We start from the raw sequence: 22,913 nt of genomic DNA, 5'->3' as shown, positions 1-22,913 counted from the left end.
AATGTCTTCAAGGACACTGAAAGAAGTCCCGACAATTTTCTTTCCAAGTTCCTTAGACTACGATGACCTGGATGACTGAGAACCTTCACAGACATCAAATAATATTCACGGTATTGAACTTTTTTCCTTAATAGTACAGTTAAAGCAATAAATACGCTTACACTATACAAATGTAGCACAATTCACAGACAACTGCATTGTCTGTTACTACTGTGCTGAGATGAATTTCCTTCTAGTAAAAGGTTTAAAGAACAGTAAAAGTTAAAAATTCAAAAACTGAAAGTATCGACACCAGAATGTACCTGAAAATAAATGTCAGTACTATTTCTTTTTTGGATTAATAGTACTGCTGTGTTTGTTCCATATTATTGCTGCAAATGTTTATATGCTTGATATATTTTGAGGTAAGTACAGCATTAGTGCATTAGTTATGTGTTTGTTTCATCTCTGCCTGATCGTTCCTTTTTGTTGGAGAGGGTGTGGTCTTCGCAGGACTCGATCTACGTAGGCTGGGTTCCCAAAGGGACTTCTAGAAAAGAAACTGATTTAGGGATCCGAACAGTTTTATAAAAGCTAAATTTGAGATTTTGATTTTTGATAAACTTATAGAAAAGTTACTCTTGACCTTTTTTGTATTGAAGCTCTCAAACATTTCTTTACAGCTCATCTCTTTGTTTAGAAATAACAGCATGTTGTTGTGAGAAGTGAACAGCTTCCTCAACCCACGCACACAGTTTTTAATAAAACTGTCATATCCTCTACTGGGAGATGCACTAAACAAACATAAAACAAATGTGCTTTAGAGATATCATGTGGGAAACTGTTAGATATTAACTAATGACTCATGTTAGGTCTGAGTCAGTTCTGGTCATCTCTTAAATCCTACTGGTTTTACTACTATCAGAAAAGCCTCAGCAGATTAGTTCCCATCGCTTTCGACTCATTCTCTCTCTCTGTCTCATTTACTTTGGTTTAGATTTAATACAGTGAAAGAAACCAAAGCTGTGTGCAGATTATGTTACTCAGGCCATTTGCACATGAGCAAAGTTCAGGAGAAAGAAGAATGCAGGCGTGCCAGTGTTTGTGGCTTTGAACCGTGTGTGTGTTTGCGCGTCACTCTTCCTGGGCATATTGTTATGACAGACGGTCAGCGGACCCTTTTAAACGCAGGCTCTCCCTTCCTGTGATGGAATTCCTGCCATCAAAAAACATTCTCCCAAACAATCGCCATAATTAGAGCCCACGCTCTCTTGAGGGGTGTCGGACACTAAGTGAATTATCTGGGGTTAAGTAAAGATCATTAATAAGGAAACAAATAGGTCTCTGTAAAAACAAATCAGCAAAATCTGACGGTAGTTTGAGTTTCCTCTTCATAAAAATTAATAATGATATTACTCTAGTTCTGTAATTATCTCACAGTGGGACTTTTTGTTCTCATTAAAAACAAGATTTGTTTGTTATCCATGTGAGAGATCCATCCTGTGAAGAGTGATTTCTAATCTCTGTGGTTTGTTGTTAGAGATGGATCGGTGACAGAGAACACTTATTAAAAGAACAATATAAAAATGCATATTATATTGCCTGTATTTCATAAATTTATAGAGACACTATCATGTTTAATTTAATTTTTATTTCATTTTAAAGTGAAGTCTGTGTATTTGTTTATAATTGTCTAACTCAGAGATTGCATGTGGTCTTGGTAGGTTGTACAATTCATTTTATTTGTGCTTTTATTAGACGGATTTATAATTCAGTGATATAAGTGATATATTCACTGATTTATCAGGGAAATGACTCAAGGCTTATATTTCTAAAAACAAAACAAGCAAACAAAAAAATCTGAGTAAATGTATTGGCGAAATAATGTAGGGACAACATAAAGCTAAAAAGCTCACTTTAGTATTTACACTTACATCCCCACAGTTTTTTCTGAGAATCCTGGACCAACAAGCACTTTTTGTTTATGACTTTTAGATAAGATATACACAGATGTAGCTAAATCATAAATTGGGTCTTTGACTCAGTATTTTGAGTTTTGCTCTGGACTTCAGAGATAGTTTCTGTTCATGTTCTTGAGTATGTTGTTTCCTAGTGCTTCTGAGCTTGCAACCTATGGTTCTTAGTGTCTTGTTTGATTGTTCGTCCGTTTCATGTCCAGTATTGTCCCAGATTCTTCTCTGTGTCCTAATCAGCCTTGTCTGTCTAAGCTCTCCGTGTTCCCCAGGTGTGTCCTCTCAGCCCTACAGTCTTCTCTGAGTATTTAAACTCCCGGCGTGCTTCTGTTACTCATCACGTCCTCCCTCATACCCTCATGCTGTGTGTGCTGCTGGCTATCTGGCCACGTCTAGCTTCTAGTGAGTTTGCACCTGTTCTGCTCTTTCATTATATTTTGTTAAATCTTTCTGTTTTTTGAGTCCAATCTTGTGAGTCCTGCTTCCAGCTTGCCACACAACAGTGCCATGACATTTGCTAGCAAAAAGATGGAAAGCTACTAAGAGATAGTGTGCATACATATAAAATAAGTCATGGTTTGGTATCAAATTCAATTCAGTTTTATTCATACAGCACCAAATCACAACAACAGTGGCCTCAAGCCGATTTGAGCTACTTCCTTTTCCCATGGTGGAAATACAGTTTATTTGCCATTCTGTATAACTAATACTACTAGGTGAAGCCAGTGAGTGACAGCACTTGGAGAAGATATTGATAAGCTTTTCAGTCTTTATTTTAGTTTCGTTATAGGTTAAAGTACAAACCTTCCCAATAACCTGTATTACAGCAGATATCCTGATACATCGGCATTAATTAGTGACGACAGAAACATGGTTTATGACCATTTATTACATCAAAGAAACCTGTCAGGTTTCACTGGGCTCAGACAGTGAAAGAAATAAAGAAATTAAGGAATTTGTCCTGTCACATGACAACCCCCCCAAAACAAACAAAAACAACAAACAAAGAAACAAAAAAACAGAAAACCCCACAAAGCACTCAGAGAACTCATGATACTGCTATTTTTATTACCTTTCTGTTAATAAATTGAATACTAACAATAACATTGTAACTAGTGGTTGGTGATTATCAGGTACTTACTGGAACCTTTAGTAGGCCATTTCTGGTCTGTGCAGCAGGGTGAAAGAAAAACTCAAACTCTTAGCCAGTGTGTGTGTTTTGGCAGAACAAAAAGTTACTCATATCAACCACCACAAGTAGATAAGTCTTATTTTTTTGGCCCTGAAATGTCATATTCATGTGTGTCTAACCAGTGAGTGGTTGGAACTGGATACAATAGTTTGTGTAACTTCTCAGTGAGGTGTTGATTCATGTCTCTGGTGAAAATGTAGAATGGTACGTTCTGTCACTCACACTATAAAACTACGGGCCACCATGGAGGTTGCGGCAGGGAGGGTGTGTGAGCGAGGTTGGAGTGAAAGTTTGGGTGGAGCTGGGTCTGTGGCCACAGTGAGACCCTTTTATAGCTTCCGCTCACCACAGAGGGCTGCTTAAAAATTCACATGGTATATTTACACCTTTAACTTGTGACTGGTTGTTTGCTTATCCCTGATTTTTGTTGAGGGAAAAATGAAAATGTCTGCTTTCACAGACTTCATTCAAAGTTCTTTTGTCTCATTTTCCTCCACATACACTCTGGCAATACAAGAGCCAAATGTATTTTAGTGTATCCTCTTTGAAACAATACTAACTTTAATCTCAGAACAGCGACGGCCCGCAATCATTTACCCTTTCCTCTGGAATGTGAGTTGGTTACTCATTTAAGGAATGTCGAGGTTAATGGAACCTCAGATAACAAGATCTGAGTGAAAAAAAACTTGATGAACTCAGCTATACAGCGTTTCTCTGGAGGAGCTGCTTCAGGCTGGATTCATCCCCACCAGAGAGCCTCACCGCTGTATTTTTAGCAGCGGATAGGCGGCAATCATCTTACTCCTTTGGGTGTACAGCTTCCAACTTTCTGGTCACCAAGTTCTTTTGGTTAGTTTCCATGGAAACCAGACAAATGAGTCACTAAACGAGTTCAGCCAATTCTGCTCTCCAGTTTGGGAGGCGAGCCTTGGGTTTCCAGCTCGAGTCCACTCCCCCCGCAATAAGGACTGGAAAATGAAAGTGGGGGAGAGTAAATGGAGCTTGGATCTTGGCTTACCTCCCAGTTTTGCTCTTACTTAACCTGCCCTTTGCGCCTCCCCCTTGGCCTCACTCACGTCTCAGCTCTCCCACACTCCTCTTTTCTCACTTTTTACCGATCACTCATTTTTAACTTCACTCCTTATTCCTCATAATCGCTTTTCTTTTCCCACAATCCCACACTCCCCTCGCTAGTCTTTTCTGTCACCTCTCTGTAGAACTTGGCCTCCACCTCGCAAAACACATTTGCACACAGGCAGTTCGCAACAGTAGAAAGACAGAAATTAAAATTATCTTAGCTTATTACCTAATCTGCTTACTGACCGTGGTTTGGAGGATTAGAGGAAGTTTTGATTATCCTGTGGCCAATCTGCTCTCTGGATCTTGCATGGACTATGCTTTTTTTTTTGCCACTGCTCCCATTACTGTAGTCCTACTGTTTTCAGGTCTTCCATTTTTTTCCCTCTGCACAGGCTCACTCAGACACACCCTTTCCTTTTTTCCACCACGGTCCCTCATTTCTCCCCCATCTTTAGCTCCCAGTGGGAGGAGGCTCAGCAAACTGGGAGCAATGGATGGCTGGCTGACTCACACTCGGCACACCCCACAGATGTGCAGGGTAGAGAGAAACACCAAGAATGTGTGTTTGTGTGTAAAAGCAGGAGCTGATTTATGCCCTGTCCATGTTAATCCTGCTAACTGTTGTACTGCGAAAAAAGAGAAGAGGCTGAACTTTTTTCTGACCTGTTGTAAGTGACTCATAAAGCCTGGTGTAAGTTCTGAATGAAGTTCTGCGTACCAGCATAAACTGTTTATCTTAACTCTTAATAGCTGCTGATAACCTTTTCAAGGCCTTTTTTTGTTCATTTGAACAACTTGAAGGAGAAGCAGGAGTTCATAAATTTCTACACTGTGTATGATGCAATGTGACTGCAACACAGCGTCTGTCTCAAACATGTACAGCTTAATCACATTTTTCTGTGTTTGCAACATCTCAGTGTCACCACCTATATAGACTGGAGTATGTGTCTTCTTCGGTCAGCTACAGTGATGTGTAACATTTTTATCTGTCTTGTGAAACAAGTTTCATATTGCATTTTATTGCTTTTGGAAGGAAAGTTATAAACTCGAGCCTGTCAAAATAGAATACTGACATGCCGTAAATACAATTCTAGTGTTACTGTATTCGGTTTGTTTTATTGGACTGCTACTCTGCCTGTGAAAAAGTGCCTTCTAAAGATCAGCTGAGGGTCATCAGACTTCAGTAGTGTTTTTTAAAATCGTGCTTTTACATGCTTTAACTTTGTGCACGCCCACCTGCAAACGACACAGCAAGAAAGGTTGTAGCCAGTGATGATGCCACCTATTTGTGAACCTCACATTCTGATGCTTCTACTTTAATTTGATAAACGATGCTATCTTAATCTTTCTAGAACCGGAAGTGACCATATTTAGACCAGAGGGTGGAGTGCTATGTTATGTTGGGCATTCTCCACCACGGGACTTCGATTTCTTCAGAATAATGCTATTAAGAATGTTTCAAAAGGCATGTACTATGGACTGTAAAGAAAGTATGGAAATACATTTACGGAAGCCAATGTAGAAATTCCTTAAACCGGAATTCTTTCTAATGTCCAGCTGGAGAGACTCCTTTGGTTTCAAAAAGAAGGTGATAAGAGGGTGGCATGCAAACATTACAATAAGAGGGTATGCTTTTAAAGCACTTCTACCTTGTTATTGAGAATATACATATGGAGTGTCCATTGGGTTCTCCTTGAGATCCAACCCTTACTTTTGACATCATTGGCCACTCTGGAAACTGCAGTTTTCGGCTTTATTATAGAGCAGCTATAAGCAACTTTAGGTATTTTTTCTTACATTTATCCTAATTTTCCTTCTTTCTTGTGAAACGCCCGATACACAATAACAAAATTATGATATAGTCACAAGTTAAAATGACTGGGAAAGTTATTTGATGATTCATTACCTAACGTTTCAAAACTGGCCTGATTTCTTGTAAATGTGGACACATCTAAAACATATGCACAAAATACACACTGCTGTACAAAGCTGAATTAGGCCAGTTCTGTGGTTTCATTGTCAGTCCGCCTCTTCCTTTTCCGAATTCTAGAACGCCTCATTTCATCAGGCTGACAAACGGGCAACTGATTTTGATCTCAAACAGTTCAAAGTTCACCCTTGTGCTTTCACTTCACTGGAAGTTTTTGTAACTTCTCACAGACAGAATAAAATCTCACTGCTAAGGTTGTGGTTATTCTATAGCCGCTACATTAAGCAAGAAACAGCTAATTCATAATTGGAACAACAAGCAAGAAACTTGGATGTTGCCCATTTACGAATAGAAAAGGCCTCTTTCTACATATTGAGAATAGCAATAGAAATAATAATTTGTTGAAACAAAAAAAAAACCCAAGAACCTAAATTAAACCCTTAAACAAAGTAAGAGACATCAAGGTAACCGGTTTCCATGTTAAACTGAAACATCACTTACTACTCTTTTTGTGCAAGACTGAAAAAAATAAGCCAGGATTGTCTGAATTAAACAAAATGTGAAAGCCAAATAAGTAGATAAAGGGGTTAAAACATGAAACACTACATGATGTTGCATATTTGACACCAGTAGAAATGTTGCATTTTTCTAAATGAACTATCAGTCATTACCTATCACTCGCTAAATGTCCTCACAGACGTTTTGAACACTTTGGACATCAGTGTCCCTCAGGAGGAAGTTTATCACCTAAACTTCTGAGCACCAAGTTGCATCTGCACTATTTTGACCTGCATACACCAAAGTAACGCTTTGGCATATTGTGAGGTGCCACCACATAGTTTAACATTATAATCAAGCAGCAGTTTCACATCCCTACCTTTGTTGGAAAATGGTACTTTTGGCTTCTGTGCTGAGTAAAATATACATATTAGATAAGATGCAGCAGTCACAATACATAATTAAGTATTTGCACACGGCTGAACAGATCCTGACTAACTTTGTTGATGGAAGACTTTCCATACTTTCATATGAATTTGCTCACGTGCTTTGTGCCTGACATGTGCACCCTTTTTGCATCTGTGTTAAAATACTGTGTGTAAGCCGGTGTTGTGCCAAAAAGGGTTGTTTTTCCCCTCCAATGTTTCCTGATATATTTTTCTCTGACCAGTTCAGTTCAGTTTTGGCTGTTAATTCTGCAGTGGGGTCTGGTCTAACACACTTTGTAGAGTTATGTTAGAATATCACAAGATAACTTGGTGCCGCCTCAGCACCCTGAACTTCAAGGCCTTTCCCACGACTCTCAGTGTCAGTGTGAATGAATGAAATGAATGCTTTTGTGATTTGAATTCTAATGTTTGCAAAGTGAAAATAGTATTTTTCATGTATTCTGTCCAAGGTCTTTCTTTTTTTTAGTGAACATGATTCATTAAAGTGGACTGTTGGTGATAATTTTATTTTTCTGCTGCTATCTTGGGGTCCTACTGAAGGCTTGCAGACTAGAAAACAGGAGGTGCAGGTCTGGTGCATTTCTCCCACTCTCCCCATCCCCTACTTTTCTATGGGTTTTCTGGAATTCCTTAGTGCTCTCTGGTTTGTCTGCTAAACTTCTTTCAGCTAGGCCATGAATTGCCTTGCTGCAGAGGTTAGCAGGCCCTCCAAAAAAGGCTCAGATTGTCAGAGAGGACACTTTTACAATAGTTGGTAAGACTGGCACAAGGAGCTTCTCACAGCAGCCATGCTGCCACACACACTTTGCACCACAACAGCTTCGGGGCACTGGCAACTAGCACAAATCTGAAGATTCTGCCTTGTTGACAGCTGCAGTTGAGAAAGCAATCTGGATATAAATCTGGCAGGAAGATTAATGGTGCCGTCTGTGGAATGCTGCAGTGCAAAAACGTGACATTGCGATGATGAACGGGGCACTGATTTGTGTGTAATGAACCACAGCAGTTCAAAAACATTCCCAACCAATTATAAAATCTGTTGCAACTCACATTTCTATCAGCAACGCACCAGAAGTCGTTAACATAAACTGATGCAGTGAATCAGCTGATTCCAGACGAGAACAGTTTGTACCACAACAGCTTCAGGAATTAGACTGATGCGAATGTAAATAAACCGGGACAGAGGACTTCACTGAGCTGCTTGGACATGGCATGGGAATGGCTGCCTTCTGCCTATAACTGGACAAGGTTAAAGAACTGCAGGTCACAAAGTGAATTTCTCAGAAGCTGAAAGAATTTCCTGCAGACTCTGATGTGTGGGAAGTTGATGGCAGGATGCCAGACAGCCATTGGTGTATGTGAATGGCAGTGAAACCTTTTTTTTTCCCCAAATGTATGTTGAACATATATTTTGAAATTTCACAATTGTAAATATTGTTTGTCAGTATATTTTAAAACCAATATTTTACTATAAAGCTACATTAGCACAGGCCCATAGAAATTTAGAGAGGTCACTCCTCCCAGGAAAAAAGTAGTCCAGCACATGACCTCCTGTTAATCTGAAATTTGAGTCGAAAGTTTTGGTTTAATGTATGTGTAAATGATTTAACATGTCAACCTAGTGAAATATGGAGGTGCTGGTGCTTAGTCAGGCTAACTGTTTGTTTATGCTAACCTAAGCTGAAAGTTTGTTATAGCTTCCTTTAACACATGGATAAAGGAATTATATCTCTTGACAAAGAAGCAGTAGACATATTCTCTAAACTGTTGAACTATTAATTTGTTTTTTAAAGATTATTTTGGAGCATTTTTGCCTTTATTTGACAATGGAGCAGTAAAGACAAGCAAGCAGCAAACACGCAGCAAAAAGCTAGGCTGCTGTACTCCAGCCATGTGGCATACTGTCATCTGCTCACCCGCTGAGCTAAACTGGCTCCTCTGTTGAACTAATAATTTAACAGAATAATGAAATAATACATAAGTCTTATCAGTTTAATCAATGGGTTTCTATGAATATCAGTCAAAACAATGGTTGATATGCTTATTTTGCCCTTAAAAGAAAAGCTGAAGACATTGACAGAAAGCAATCAAAATAAAATGTTGCCATTTAATTTTTTTATAGTTGTTTTTCTTTCAGTTGTTTTTAACCTAATGCCAAATTTTCTGTGGATCCGATCTCCTTGCTCTCCTTGCTCTCTGACACCACTTTGCCGTCCACCACAGTCTGAGTGACCGTCACCACTTGGATTTTCTTTAGGTCAACTGCATCCATAAGGCTGGTAAAATGAAGAAATATAAAAAGGTTAGTCATACGGAGACAGAACAGAAATATATTTTCCACCTTTGAGTGATCTTTTCTTTGACATGATGAAATTGAGCAGTTGAAATTTAAATGATGGTAATAGGATTACATAGACACAGGTCAGTGGCATCTACTTTCCATATCATTGCTGCTCCATGTTTGCATGAGGCTGCTTTAAATCAAATTTGCAAATGCATCCCCGAGATGAAGAAGGCCTCTGTCTCAGTGAGCGTATGTTACATCCATACTTTCTGCTGCCTCACCTTAATACTCACTTTAAGTCTCCTTCACCATCCAGCAGCCTTCTGTACTCTGCAATCTCAGCCTCCAGCTTCACCTTGATGTTGAGGAGGGCCTCGTACTCATTCGTGTTTTGCTGGATGCTGCTGCGGATCTGTGCCAGTTCCTCCTGCAGACTCAGGATTATCTCATTGTATTTTTCCAGCTCTAAATTGTAACGCCTCTCAATGTCATGAAGGGCAGCCTCCAGGGACGCTTTCTGTGAAGAGATTAAAGAAAAGCACCATTGTAAAAATTTTGTGGCTATCTTGCCATAGGTAAAATAGCCACAAAAAATTATGTACCAGCACTTCTGACAACCTGTGAAAAAACGCAATTAGTGAATTTTCGATGTGCTGATTGGTGAAATTTATTGTTTTTGAACAGAGCTAGGATCAACTTAAATTTTAATTTTAAGTTTAAATCAATCTTAAATTTTTTCTTGGCTGTAATGCCTGTAATACTCTGCAATTGCCAGGTGTGAACCAGGCTCAATCTATGAGAAGACCTAATGATGAGTATTTATACTAAGGAAAGGGTTAAATCTCAACCCAGAACTGGAAACTAATGACGTAAACCAAGACTTACCAGACTATGTGCAGACTGGAGCTCAATTTCCAGTGCCTGATGCCGCCTCCTAGTTTCAGTCATTAAACCTGTGGCCTCCTTCAGGGCTGTTGAGCTCTCTGTGACTTTGACCTGCACCTCTGTGATCTTAATAGAAGATTATATACATAAAGAATTTACAAATACTGTTCAACTCACAGTCAAGTAAAAAAAAATGATGTTTTTCACCAGCCTAGTTTAGCTGTACCTGGGAGTTATGCCACGCTTCAAGCTCCTGCTGGTTCTGTAGCGCTATCTTCTCATACTTTGCTCTTATTTCCTCCATGATTCTGGCCAGGTCCTGTCCTTTTGGTGCATCAACATCCACACGGACCCCAGCCTGTGCGATTTGAACTCGCAATTCATCAACTTCCTGTTCGGGAGGAAATAGTCAGGGAGTGATTTCCTGAACATTTGGTTATTAGGATTTTCCTGTGCTAAGTGGTTAAGGAAAAATTGTTTTAAAGGTGCACTGTACTGTATTGGGGTTATCAGATAGGTTTTTCTCTTTGAACTGCTCTGCTGAACTTTATAATGATTGCATACTCTCTTGTGGTTCTTCTTCAGGGTGATCAACTCCTCCTTGAGGGACTCGATTTCACTCTCCAGGTGCAAGCGAGTAACATTGGTGTCATCCAGGACCTTCCTCAGTCTTGAAACATCAGCCTCCACTGTCTGCCTCATGGACAACTCATACTCACACCTATGGCGATAGAATGAATGCTAGATCTGCTCATGCTGGTGAAGAGATTACCTTCATTTTGCACAAAAATCTTGACACTCACTTGGTTCGGAAGTCATCTGAAGCCAGACGTGCGTTGTCAAGACTGATAATTAGCTGGGCGGTATCCTTGGTCATGTTAATAATCTAAAAAAAAGTAATGGTATTTTTGGTGACATAACTGTATGAAGAGATGTATTCTTCTGCATTCATTTTGGTGGAAAGCAAACTGTGACTTTCAATTTGATGAGTTGCAAATGGTGGATACTGCATAGCGATAGGAGCCCACAGGTAATAAATGTTGTGAAATCAGGTATTCAAGCGATATCTAGGACACTATAATAATAAAGTTTATGTGTTAACAGTGACTCGATTGAACAATAGTATGTGGCATTTACAAGAAAAGAGTTGTAGTTGTTGTAGTTCTGGGTTCGTTTAACATTCTGAAAAAACTGAAATGCAACAAAACTACAACTTGAGAGTAATTTGTGAGAACTAGTATACCATAGCTACCGAAACCAATCCGGTCTTTAAGTAATGACCTGATGAAACCTGCCTTCGGGCCCAAAGTACTCTGCGTTTAATAAGGCTGTTGTGTTTTAACATGTTTTAATGCTTTGTTTCTTGTTATATTTCATCTCAACAAGCCCCTAAAAACAGTCGGTAATCACTGTCGGCCTCACTTGGTTTTTATTACCGCTATTCATTTTAAAGCTCAGATTTTAAAACCTTACGATGTAACTACAGCCCAGCCTGTGCAGCAGTATATTAATAACTAACCTCGTGTTGAGGATGGATTGTCTCACTTGTTCTCCTGACTGAAGTTTGGTCCATGCCATGCGATTGCATTTGTCCCTAACCACCGGGAACCCTCACGTTAACGTTTATCGAGTGGAAAAAAGAATTGGTTTTTATGGATGCCTGGATGTTAAACTTCATTGTTACACCTGGTAGAGCAGATCATTTTATTACAGATGAAAGAATTTAGACAGTTTTTAACTCTCAGTGATGCCGCAGTGATTGTGTGACCTAGGGACCTGCAGCGGAGTTTGGGCCCAGGCACGGCTAATGACGTCAGACTTAAAGACCAGATACTTAATCAACTAATTTCAGACCATTGATTTTGAGGACATTTCAGATTCTGTGAAAATTTTCATTACTCTAGAGCGACTTAGATGCCTAGACTATCATCTAGATTAAATGTTTCATTGGCTCACCTGGGCCCTGAGGCCTTCGATGATAGCGTAGTACTTGCTGTAGTCCCTCCCTTCCAAGGGGCCTCTATTCTCGGTGGCCTCTCTGATCTTGAGCTCCAGCACTGTATTGGCCTTCTCCAGATTCCTCACCGTCTCCAGATAGTTCGCCAGGCGGTCATTCAGGCCCTGCATGGCATGCTTCTCGTTTCCAATGCCCATGGCGCCAGAAGTGGATCCAGAGGACAAGGACTGGTAGTCGTATCCTCCGCCAAAACCGCTGCCAACACGCGAACCATAGCTGGCACTGGAAATCTTGGTTCCACGGCCGCCTGCCCCTCCAGTCACACTGTGGGCGTAGGAGGTTTCCACCCGTAGGGATCTGGGACCTGCAGGTGAACTTAAACCAAAACTTTGAGAAGACTGGCGTCTAAGCTCCATTGGTAAAAGAAGTGTGCTGATCAATCAGAGTGGTACTGAGGAGAGTGGCAGCAGAGTGGAGTATGAAGGTGGAGTCTGAGGCCTTATATATAACTCTGAAAGACAAGATTTCTTCCTGAAACTCCTCTCCTATCTATATTAAATTATTACCTTTGATCTTCTTGCTTAGACTTTGTCCTCCACCCACCCACTTCACTGGTAAAAAGTGTACTGACGTTTTCATTTTGATAGCGTGTAAATAAACTGATAACCTGATATGACTCTCAGTGGAAACGGTGAGACTGGACATGTTCTATTTTTTTAAAATCTTTTTTTATTTTATTTTTTTGAGAGGGGGCAACAAATCTGATTAAAATTGTTCTCTTTACTATAGATGCCCCCTGCAGTACTATAAATAAATAGAAATATATATTTGTTACACACCCTTGGATTGCACCTAACATCCACCCCCCAAAGATGCATGTATTATAAACATGTATTACATTGTAAACATTTCCCATGTGTGTAATTACAAATATATTGAGTATGAAAAACACTGTGGGAGAGGGGAGTATACTGGTAAAGGAACATGAGCCTTTCTGGATGGGTCAGATCACACCTAATCTGAAACTTGAAAGCTTTATTTTTTTTTCTTGAATGGCTGTGACGCTGTTTTACTAACACTATCTTATTTTATTGGCAGAAAAAACACCTGGCTCAAGCACTTGAAACCATGTGATAGATCTCACTACAGCAGGTGTCACCATGACTACATTGTTCCCTAACAAAACACACGCGCACGCACGACCTCGCAAGTTGAGGATATCAGTTTCACAAACATGACTGGTACGAATGTATTAGCTTGTGTTGGCAGTGGCATGCTTCATTATGCGCCAAAGAAAAATAATCCAGGAAATGTAGGAAGAACAGGCGGATTTGATAAGGCACAAGCTAAAACACTGCACAGAATTTAAAATACTACTAGTAAGACTATTAATAATAATGTAGTAATAATGTTGGGGCGATCATGGCTCAAGAGTTGGGAGTTCGCCTTGTAATTGGAAGGTTGCCAGTTCGAACCCCGGCTTGGACAGTCTCGGTCATTGTGTCCTTGGGCAAGACACTTCACCCGTTGCCTACTGGTGGTGGTCGGAGGGTCCGGTGGCGCCAGTGTTCGGCAGCCTCGCCTCTGTCAGTGCGCCCCAGGGCGGCTGTGGCTACAACGTGGCTTGCCATCACCAGTGTGTGAATGTGTGTGTGAATGGGTGGGTGACTGGATGTGTAAAGCGCTTTGGGGTCCTTAGGGACTAGTAAAGCGCTATACAAATACAGGCCATTTACCATTTAATGTAAGACTTCCAAATTTGCAAGGCAGACAATATGTTTACTGTGTCAAGTATAAATAATCAATCAAAACTGGTTGGTTTTACTATGCAGGGTTATTTGGTCATAGCGTTGGCTATTAATAGAGTTTTTAACCCTGCAAAGTGATTGCCATAGCAATATCCATAAGCCTTAATGCTAATTGCTAACTATGCAGTTCAATCTAACAGAGCTGTATATGAGCACATAGGAAGAGATAGAAATAAACTGAGAAGTGAGTTTCCATTTTCACACATGCATGAAAAATGATTTTAAAGGCTTGGTTAAGTTAGCAGTTGGCATTAAGTTAGCAACCTATTTCACATTTACAGTTAGGTCGATTAGTGTTTCGGTGACCTGACAATGTTTTTTAAACCTCCACAGTGGATTTTAAATCAAACAACCAAGATAAGATTGAGGTGCAGACTTTCAGCTTTAATTCAAAGGATTTAAATATTTCATGAATTGTTTAGGAATTACAGAAATTTCTTTTTAAACATAGGATTTCATATGATTTGACGTGTATTGGATCGTGAGCGGTTCATTTCTTCTCTGTACTTTTCTCATCCCATCATTGTAGTGCATTTTAATCTTGGTCCATCCTCTTCTTGAGAATCGCAGCATCTCTAACCCTTACTTTCCCCCTAACACAATTTTTCACAACTTTATGTTGTACATTTTTCTGAAAGTGTTTTTATAATAATCAGAAAATAGAATAGCCTTTTATTGTCATTGTACATGTACAACAAAATTGTGGGTGCGCTACACCAACTGTTCATGGAAAAATCAAAAATCAAAATCAAAAATAAAATAAAATAAAAAATAAAAACAGCAAGACAGCAAGATTGAATAACAGACAAGAGGAAGGCAGTTACCCTAATTAGACGTTCTTGCAGCTTTTCCTTTTTACTCCCACTTACTCTTCTGGTCTTGTGTTATCCCTGTCCCAACTTCTTTTGAGACAATTTTTCTGCTGGCGTCAAAATCAAAATAAGTGACCATTTTCCTTAAAATGGCATAGTTTCTTTCTTTCTCTCCTTTTGTTGGGATTTGGCTTGTACTGTCTGAGATGCAGTGAGTCTATAGGCTGCAGTGTGCATTAAAACCTAGCTTAGTTGACGTGGTACTCATAAACAGCATCAATTAAAAGCTGGAAAGTCAAAGAATGATAAGTGAACTAAATAGTCCTTTCTGGGAGAGACTTGGTGCTTGTATGTTTCCAGAGAAAAGTCAAAAGCAATTGGTAAATTAAAAAGACCAGACGCTCATCTGGAAGCAGTAGATGCTTAGACCTAGAACAAGGACTACTACAACGGGTTGGTTTCAGAACGTAAGTACTGGCACCAACTTTCACAGGTGTGGGGATTTTCTTACTTTGGTGATTCATAAAAGGCACAAACCGTGACAGAGAGGGAAAGTTGTGGTGCACTCACACACAATATCTATAATTATATAACAAGAAAAGTCAGACACTCAGTTGTAAAAGTAGGAATTATCTTACATTTGGATTCATAATAGTACTGCAAAAGGCAGCAATATTAATCCAGTGTACAGGTATATGATGAATAACAGGAGCGAAGGTCAGTCTCCATCAGACTCTTACTTAGGTTTGCTAGTTATTTCACTATACTACCATCAGCTGAATAATTAGCTCAAGTTTGGTTGTTACTGCAGTAATTTATTGCCCGTGAAGTGTTAAACCCTAAATACTCTAAACTGTATAACTTCAAATGGTAAATGTTGTCTGTCAGTACAATTCAGCTGAGGGGTTCAGTGAACGCTTTGGAAGAGCCTGGAGCTCAATTATGCGAACAATGTTGTTATGTTATCTTAATCTTATTCTTATCTCCCATTCCTCTTATTATGTTATTAATATTTTTAAACTGCTTCAGTGTGTGTTAATGGGAACAGGGGTTTGGGGTTCCTGTTTACTTGTCTGCTCAGCAGACTAAACAAATCTGGATCTCGAGCGATTTCTGAATGAACAAGACGCCGTGATAGCAAGTACAATTTCAGATGGACTTTATTGAAATGTCTGAACATAACAGCAAAGCAGGCAGACATAACTGGACAGAAAGAAAACAAAAAAGATGATGAAATATAAAAATAATTTCATTTATTCTGAGAATTTTATGACTTTGAAATAACGTCTTGAATCTTTTTGTTTTTTTTGAAAAAGTTCTCCAATTTGAAACTTTTGTAAACATCTGCATGTCGACACACAAACACATAAATAACTCATGATGAAATAAATAAAAAATGATTTTGTTTTCTTTTGATCCAGTTTTTTAGCAGCCTGTGGGAGAGCTGTATACCCAGGAAGTAAAACTATTGGTAGCGACGGCTGAAGGGTCTTATTGTTGTTAGTGCTCTATCACTAAGAAGCAAAGAGGTAAAATTTGACCAGTTGTATGCTAGTGTTATAATGCTGTGACAGTGACTGGTGAGAGAATCAGCTGCTTGCTCCTTGCATTCAGAGGTTCTTGGTCTCTGTGCTGGATGACACCACCTTGCCGTCCACCAGCGTCTGTGTGACGGTCATCACTTTTTTGGTCTTGGTCACTGTTGTTTTCTGCTCTTCCAGAGCATCCTGGAGCCTAAGTAAAAACATTAATACTCAGTTAACTTCCAGGTAGTTTCTACTTTTAGATTTCTAAATGATAGGAAAACTATCCTACGCACTTGAAGTCTCCACCGTCCAGCAGCCGTCGGTATGTTGCGATCTCAGCCTCCAGCTTCATCTTTGTGTTGAGCAGGGCCTCGTAATCCTGCGTCTGCAACTGGATTTTGCTTCGCAGCTGTGTGAGCTCTGCCTCCAGGCCCAGGATGATGGTGTTTAAAGACTCTATCTCCATGTTGTAACGGAGCTCCGTGTCCCTTAGCGTGCCCTCCAGAGAGGCTTTCTGTAAGCGACAAGAAGGGGTTACATTTTTACAGTGGACTCAGATTAGTGATGACAGCTCCATAGAGACAAATCACCGGAGTGCAACGCTTGTGTCAACAGAATACACCCCAGAGACTTGAAGTGAGAGTGCTGAGTTGGGCAATGTGGAGAGTTCAGATAAGCGTGTTTAGAGGTAAATGAAGGGCAGACTGCTCACCAGGCTCTTCTGTGATTCCAGTTCAATCTCCAGCGTTTGTATCTGTCTGCGCAGTTCGTGCACCTCTGTCTGGGCACCCTTCAGGGCCTCTGTGTTCTGGGTCACCTGTGTCTGCACTTCTGTTATCTAATTGAGGTTAAAAGACAAGTTAGTCAAGAGTTCATTTATTTAAATTTTTTAACTTGATTTGTTTTTGCTAATGGTTTACCTGAGATTCATGCCATGCTTTCAATTCTTCCTGGTTCTTCTGTGCCATCTTCTCATACTTGGCCCTGATTTCTGCCATGATCTGAGCCAGATCCTGGCCTTTAGGAGCGTCGACATCCACGTGGACTCCAGACTGGGCAATCTGGTTACGAAGCTCGATAACTTCCTAAAGAAAAAAAGAAAGTCAATAGAAAGTCACTCTTATTTTTTACCTTACCTAACTACTTTCAGGTCTATAAAATACTTCTTTTTCATTCTACTGCTTGAACTGAGTCATGACCCAGCGGTGACCCTTAGCCTCATCCAACCATAATCACACACTTCGGTCAGGCAAATATACAGGTCTGTGCCTGAGTCCCTTAACACTTAATTTAATATTTCCCTCAGTAAACAAATGGTTGTGTTTTGGCTTATGCACTCAAATCATAGTCATTTGAAATCTTTGGAGCTTTCTCTGTTGCCAATTGTGGCTGGGAAACATTTTTACGATGAGGCTTCCCACAGAATTCACATACAGATATTTCAGATTTCTTAAGCAACCTCTGCCTTCCCAGCAAAGTTTTCTAAAGACTGTTTTCCACAACATCCCACTCAAGGAGGTGTAGGCTGTAGTCGTGGCTTTCACTGCATGTGGAACTTAAGCATATATGGTTGCAATGAGAAGGATTAATGAGATTAACAGATCTGCAAATAATATGTATATAATTATACATCTTTCTGAGTTCGACTATGTTGAAAGCAGCACAAATATAGCCTATAGACCTGAATTAAATATTTTATATTTGAAATTTTGTTTTTGAAATAAGTTAAAAAAGTAATCAAACTCACATTTTCATGGTTTTTCTTGAGGTGGATGAGCTCCTCCTTCAGTGCTTCGATCTCGCTCTCCAGGTTCATGCGGGTCAAGTTGGTATCATCGATGACTTTCCTCAGACCAACAATGTCGGCCTCCACAGACTGGCGGATGGCCAGCTCGGACTCATATCTAAACAGGACAGGGCAAAGCAGTCAGGATAACGTCAGCGTTTGGCGCAGCTGCTCACATTCACAGCGGCTTAATGAACTTAGCCTACCTGTAAATTTTTGTTAAATATTTTGCTACACTTATTTAGAGAGTTGCCGTACTTAGTCTTGAGTTGCTGTGTATGTTTAGAAAATGTCAGTGTACATCATTATTTGGTCAGGGTATAATACTGTTAACTTTATGGTCAGCTCTGTTTGCAACTACACATAATTTATGACACAACTCCAGCAGTTGTGATTCAAAGGTGACGATTTACGACTACATGACTGATGACTGACTCCTCCTTTAGATCTTCACACTGGATTCGTCCTACAATCCATCCTGCACTAAAAGAGGGTGTGCCAGCAGTTGTCTATCTCAGTGTTTTACAATGTCAGCGGTAAAGCAGGCGGGTCTTACTTCACTCGGAAGTCATCAGCCGCCAGGCGAGCGTTGTCGATGTTGAGAACCAGACGAGCATTGTCGATAGTGGCATCAAACACCTAGAATCGGATAACAAAAGAAAAATGTTATTTTAGCTGCAAAGTTGAAACATGAGGCAGCTAACAGTAGAGCGAGCAATTACAAAAGAATCAACAAAGACAGACAATGACTATTGTATATATTTTATTATTGTAGTTTTGTAACATTGCTTAAGAATGTATTTTTCTTACTATTAGAATCACCTGAAGTTAACTGTAGTTTGAACTGGTAGTGTATAAAAATTTGAATATTATATTTAATATTATCGTAAAATAATATCTTGACATACTTTGAAAAGTTAGATGAGAAGCTGAAGACTAGAATTACATTTGTTTGCTAAATGCTAAGCTACAGCTAACAGCCAGTTAGCCTAGCATAAAGCCTGAAAACAGCTGTACCTCATAGCCGTTTAGCTTTGGTAAGACTTCATGTAAAGGGAAAAACAGATTATTATACCAAGTTAATGACTAGGCTAGGTATTCTTTTTTATTTTGCATTTTTTAGTGCTGCTTGGCTAAGTAAACCAGCTGCTGGCTATCGCTATGCTATTAGCAAACAAACATCTTTGCTCAATCAAACTCAAAAAGCGTAGTTCAAAACTAGCCTGATGTTATATATAGATAAAAATAATTTCTACTCATGCCATGTGTACTGTTTAGTTTTAAGCTTTCATAGAAAACTATAAAAGTTTATTGGGGTTTACTGTTAGAGAATAAGTGTCACTGTCTGTGTGTGTAAATGTGAATAGTGGCAGCTGCTTCAAAAACTAAATGGTTGGAATATTTGTTCTAGCTGACAGATATGACAGATAAGGGCTGGGATGGATGGCAAGGGAGGTATCCAGAATGCGCCAATCAGTGGCTGCCGGGCTGTTGGTGCTAAGGAACAGGATCTTGTTGGCAGACAATTTGCATGATGATGGTGGTGACTATGGCTGTGCTGGTGTGTTTGTGTGTGTGTTTGTTCACTTCACATGCAAGTCTGTGATTCCGAGGGTAGTCGACTTTTCATGTCAGAACTAAATTTATTTTTAGACTCTGTTAAATCTCTGTGAGAATTTTTTGGTTTTTTTTCTGAGGTTATGGGTGATTTCTTTGCATCATTCCAGATGAAATATTAGGCGTGTTTGACCTTTATCTGTTTGGCTAAGCTGAGGTCCTCGGTTGTTAGTAGAGCAAACAAAACCCAATTCCAGACAGCGTTTGATCTTATGTAATGTTTTGAGAAGTAAAGGATTGGGGGAAAAGTCGCTCATTCAAAAAAGAAATTGCCGACCTTGATGCTAGTATCCTATTACAAAGATTAGACTACAAATATGTTTTCCCACAGTGATAAGACGCAGAGATACGCTACGCTACAGTTGAAAGTCCAGAATGTTCCATGTGGCAAGTCTGACTTAATGCTCTCAAATAGCAGTTTTGAATGTAGACTGTCAGGATTTTGTGCTTCAGTGATCCTGCTGTTTTTTTCCTGTGGCACTCAATAGAACGAAACCTGGAATAAATGATTAACATATTTTTGCTGCTTGAGTAATACCTTTACTTTGAAATCTTGAAACTGTGTGGAAATTACAGCTGAACTGACTTCATAGCATGTGTCACTTAAGTATGAGTTAACATCCAGTCACTTATAAAATGCTGATAGATCCTTCTGTGTCTAATAAGTTTCCCTTTTATCTCTCACTTTCTGTTGGATGAACGCAGAGCGAAATTGTTACAGTCTCACTGTCAATTTAAGAAGACTAAACAAGGAGGGAAAGGGTAGTTAAGGATGGGAAGTATGGGGTTTATAAGTAGTCGCAGGATTCTCTCTCTGGTTTCCTGTGTCTGTGACCCCTGATGATCCAGCATTCCTCCTCCATACTGTTTCCGGTCCAACCCTCAGCCCCCAGCTCAAAGCAGCAGTGGCGCTATGCCAAGCACTAGCAGGAATCCACTCTGTTAGGATTCTACAAACTATACAAGACCCTAAGAACTAATGGGGTTATATTTAGTCAAAAATATATAACCAGTCAGGTACACTCACAACATCTTAAAATGTTTATCACAGCAGATCTCATTCTGCTTTTCATGTTCATCTTCTTTCATCTTTCATTCTTTTTTTATTAACACATAAACGGTCACATTCCCCTGTCTACCCTCGTCATCCCTCCCAACCCCATTTCCCTCCTCACCTTCTTCCGCAGGTCATCCAGGATGGCCTGGTACTTGCTGTAGTCTCTGAAGTCGGGTCCGCTCTTCTCCAGGGCCTCCTTGATCTTAATCTCCAGCTTGAGGTTGGCCTGCTCCAGGTTCCTCACCGTCTCCAGGTAACTGGCCAGGCGGTCATTCAGGTTCTGCATGGCAAACTTCTCGTTGCCCATGATGTCGGCGCTGTTCCCGCTCACCTGGATGCTGCTGGAGAAGCCTCCTGCTCCAGAGCCAGCTGCCATGCTGGATCCCAGGCCACTGCGGTAGCTGGAGGAGACGCTGATTTTGGTCCCACCGGCCCCACCATGAATGCTGCTGGATTTGTAGACCGGAGCAGAGGTGCGAGTGATGGACATAGCAGGAGCCCTGCTACTAGTGGAGGAGCGCACAGAGTATGTACTATGTCTGGAGGTTTGCATTGTCGCTATAGTGTGAGACTCAGTGAGAGAGACTGTCAGTAAGAGAGACAGAGGCACAGCCTGGGCAGGCAGAAATTGGAGCTCACAGACACAAGGCAGGAGGAGAGGGAAAGCTTTAAACTATATAAACCTTGTGGGCCCTCAGGTCCGCCCCTCTGACCACTCCTCCTAGCCTGTGTCACCTCCCTTTTTTTCCACTGGCCTCAGCCACACTTACTGCTCAGAACCTGCCTTTGTCCTTGAAGGCTCTCTAAGTTAGTAAATCTTGACTCTGTGGTATTCAGTAACTTGATATTTGGTAGAATTATAAAACCTTTTTTTTCCCTATATGAGACTAGAATGGCCCTAATTTTGGACTTTACTGACACAACAGTAAAGTCTAAGATTAGTTCTGCTTGTTAATTTTGCTAACAAAACCTTTAAAGAGAATAAAACCCACACTGACAGTTAAGGAATGCCTAAAATAATATTAGGCCTGGGCACTCAATGTTTATTAACAATGGTTCCAACAGTCATAGGATCAACAGTACTGAGTTACGTAAACAGCTATACCTCCTTTTGGCTCCACGTTAGACTCATCAAAATCCCCACCCTATAGGAGTGACACACCCAAAAGTGACCCACAGATTGTGAGTGATCACATGCTCAAATGATGTCATCACTGCTCTAGTCATCGCAGCTGATGAGATCAGGTCATTTCACACCTACATGAGTGGGACACGACAGCTAATGCACTTCTGCATTAGCTGTCGTGTAAAAATGTCATCTTTTGTGTTTGTCAGCACTCTTACTGATTTACCATAAACAAAACACTCAATAAACATCTGCAATCATAGTATTTTATAAAAGCATTATTTGGGATCCAGCTAATTATTATTAAAGGTATTTTTATACCATTCCAGGTGTCTGTTGGTTTGATGTGAAAGTACATTTTCAAATCTAACATACCACAAACACAACCCATGATCTTTGGTGTTTAAACCTGAATAAAAAACATCAGTTAAATGAGAAAAAAGTTTTCATGGTGTTAGCTCCAGATGTTATGTGTACTCCAGCATGTTATCTGTCCTGCTTAGCCGGATGTGTGCCTGATTGCCCCCCTCCCATAAAGGATATGGTCAAACAAAGGAACAATTCCGCAGTCTGGTTAGTAAATATGTAAGAACAATGACTTTTCTACACCAGTAAACATACTTCAGGGGCCCCCCTGCAGCTTTTTAACACAAGAACATTCCAGACACATTTCTCTACTTGGTGGTCTTATAACAAGGAATGAAATCTTTTCTTTTCTTTGTTTTCTTCGCAGTTTTACATAAACTGTACAGATATGTGTTCTATAATATGCGTCATTGTCAGATTTCTGTTTTGCAGTGTTTAAACAACAACAATTAATCAGTTTTATATGTAAAGTTGTCTTCCTACGCACAGTCGTCTGTATCATCATCAACTCGTTCCCAAATAAAGATCCTGCTTAAGGATTATTGTTGCTCCACGTTTTTCTGTTTGTTTTTTTAGGAAGGAATATGC

General features: G+C 40.0%; 2 protein-coding genes across 2 annotated transcripts; both read right to left on the bottom strand.

Moving 5' to 3' along the window:
- Positions 1–9,244: 9,244 nt before the first annotated feature.
- LOC134619303 (keratin, type I cytoskeletal 18-like) lies at positions 9,245–12,643 on the bottom strand. The gene is made up of 7 exons (XM_063465064.1): positions 12,227–12,643; positions 11,074–11,156; positions 10,835–10,991; positions 10,497–10,661; positions 10,271–10,396; positions 9,679–9,902; positions 9,245–9,377 (listed from the first exon to the last, which is right to left on the bottom strand). Exons 1-7 carry the CDS (start codon positions 12,641–12,643, stop codon positions 9,245–9,247), a joined length of 1,305 nt encoding a protein of 434 aa, XP_063321134.1.
- A 1,786-nt stretch (positions 12,644–14,429) lies between these two features.
- krt18a.1 (keratin 18a, tandem duplicate 1) lies at positions 14,430–21,477 on the bottom strand. The gene is made up of 7 exons (XM_063463995.1): positions 20,952–21,477; positions 18,716–18,798; positions 18,121–18,277; positions 17,294–17,458; positions 17,086–17,211; positions 16,667–16,887; positions 14,430–16,581 (listed from the first exon to the last, which is right to left on the bottom strand). The coding sequence occupies exons 1-7, from the start codon at positions 21,384–21,386 to the stop codon at positions 16,458–16,460; spliced, it is 1,311 nt and encodes a 436-aa protein (XP_063320065.1). The 5' UTR covers positions 21,387–21,477; the 3' UTR covers positions 14,430–16,457.
- Positions 21,478–22,913: the final 1,436 nt, after the last annotated feature.

The sequence above is a fragment of the Pelmatolapia mariae genome, linkage group LG20, assembly GCF_036321145.2.
Source record: "Pelmatolapia mariae isolate MD_Pm_ZW linkage group LG20, Pm_UMD_F_2, whole genome shotgun sequence".
Taxonomy (NCBI): domain Eukaryota; kingdom Metazoa; phylum Chordata; class Actinopteri; order Cichliformes; family Cichlidae; genus Pelmatolapia; species Pelmatolapia mariae.
The sequence above is the reverse complement of the archived record's forward strand: the minus strand, read 5'-3'. Positions and strand labels throughout refer to the sequence as shown.

Bases quoted from the DNA above. Each gene is read 5' to 3' on its own strand.
- krt18a.1 (XM_063463995.1), bottom strand. From the start codon at position 21,386: ATGCAAACCTCCAGACATAGTACATACTCTGTGCGCTCCTCCACTAGT. The intron at 17,459-18,120 runs GTGAGTTTGATT...TTTTTTCTTTAG, and splicing joins TCAAGAAAAACCATGAAAAT to GAAGTTATCGAGCTTCGTAA. The intron at 16,888-17,085 runs GTGAGCAGTCTG...TGTCGCTTACAG, and splicing joins TGGAATCACAGAAGAGCCTG to AAAGCCTCTCTGGAGGGCAC.
- LOC134619303 (XM_063465064.1), bottom strand. From the start codon at position 12,643: ATGGAGCTTAGACGCCAGTCTTCTCAAAGTTTTGGTTTAAGTTCACCT. The intron at 10,992-11,073 runs GTGAGTGTCAAG...CTATCGCCATAG, and splicing joins TCAGATGACTTCCGAACCAA to GTGTGAGTATGAGTTGTCCA. The intron at 10,397-10,496 runs GTACAGCTAAAC...TCTTCTATTAAG, and splicing joins AAGCGTGGCATAACTCCCAG to ATCACAGAGGTGCAGGTCAA.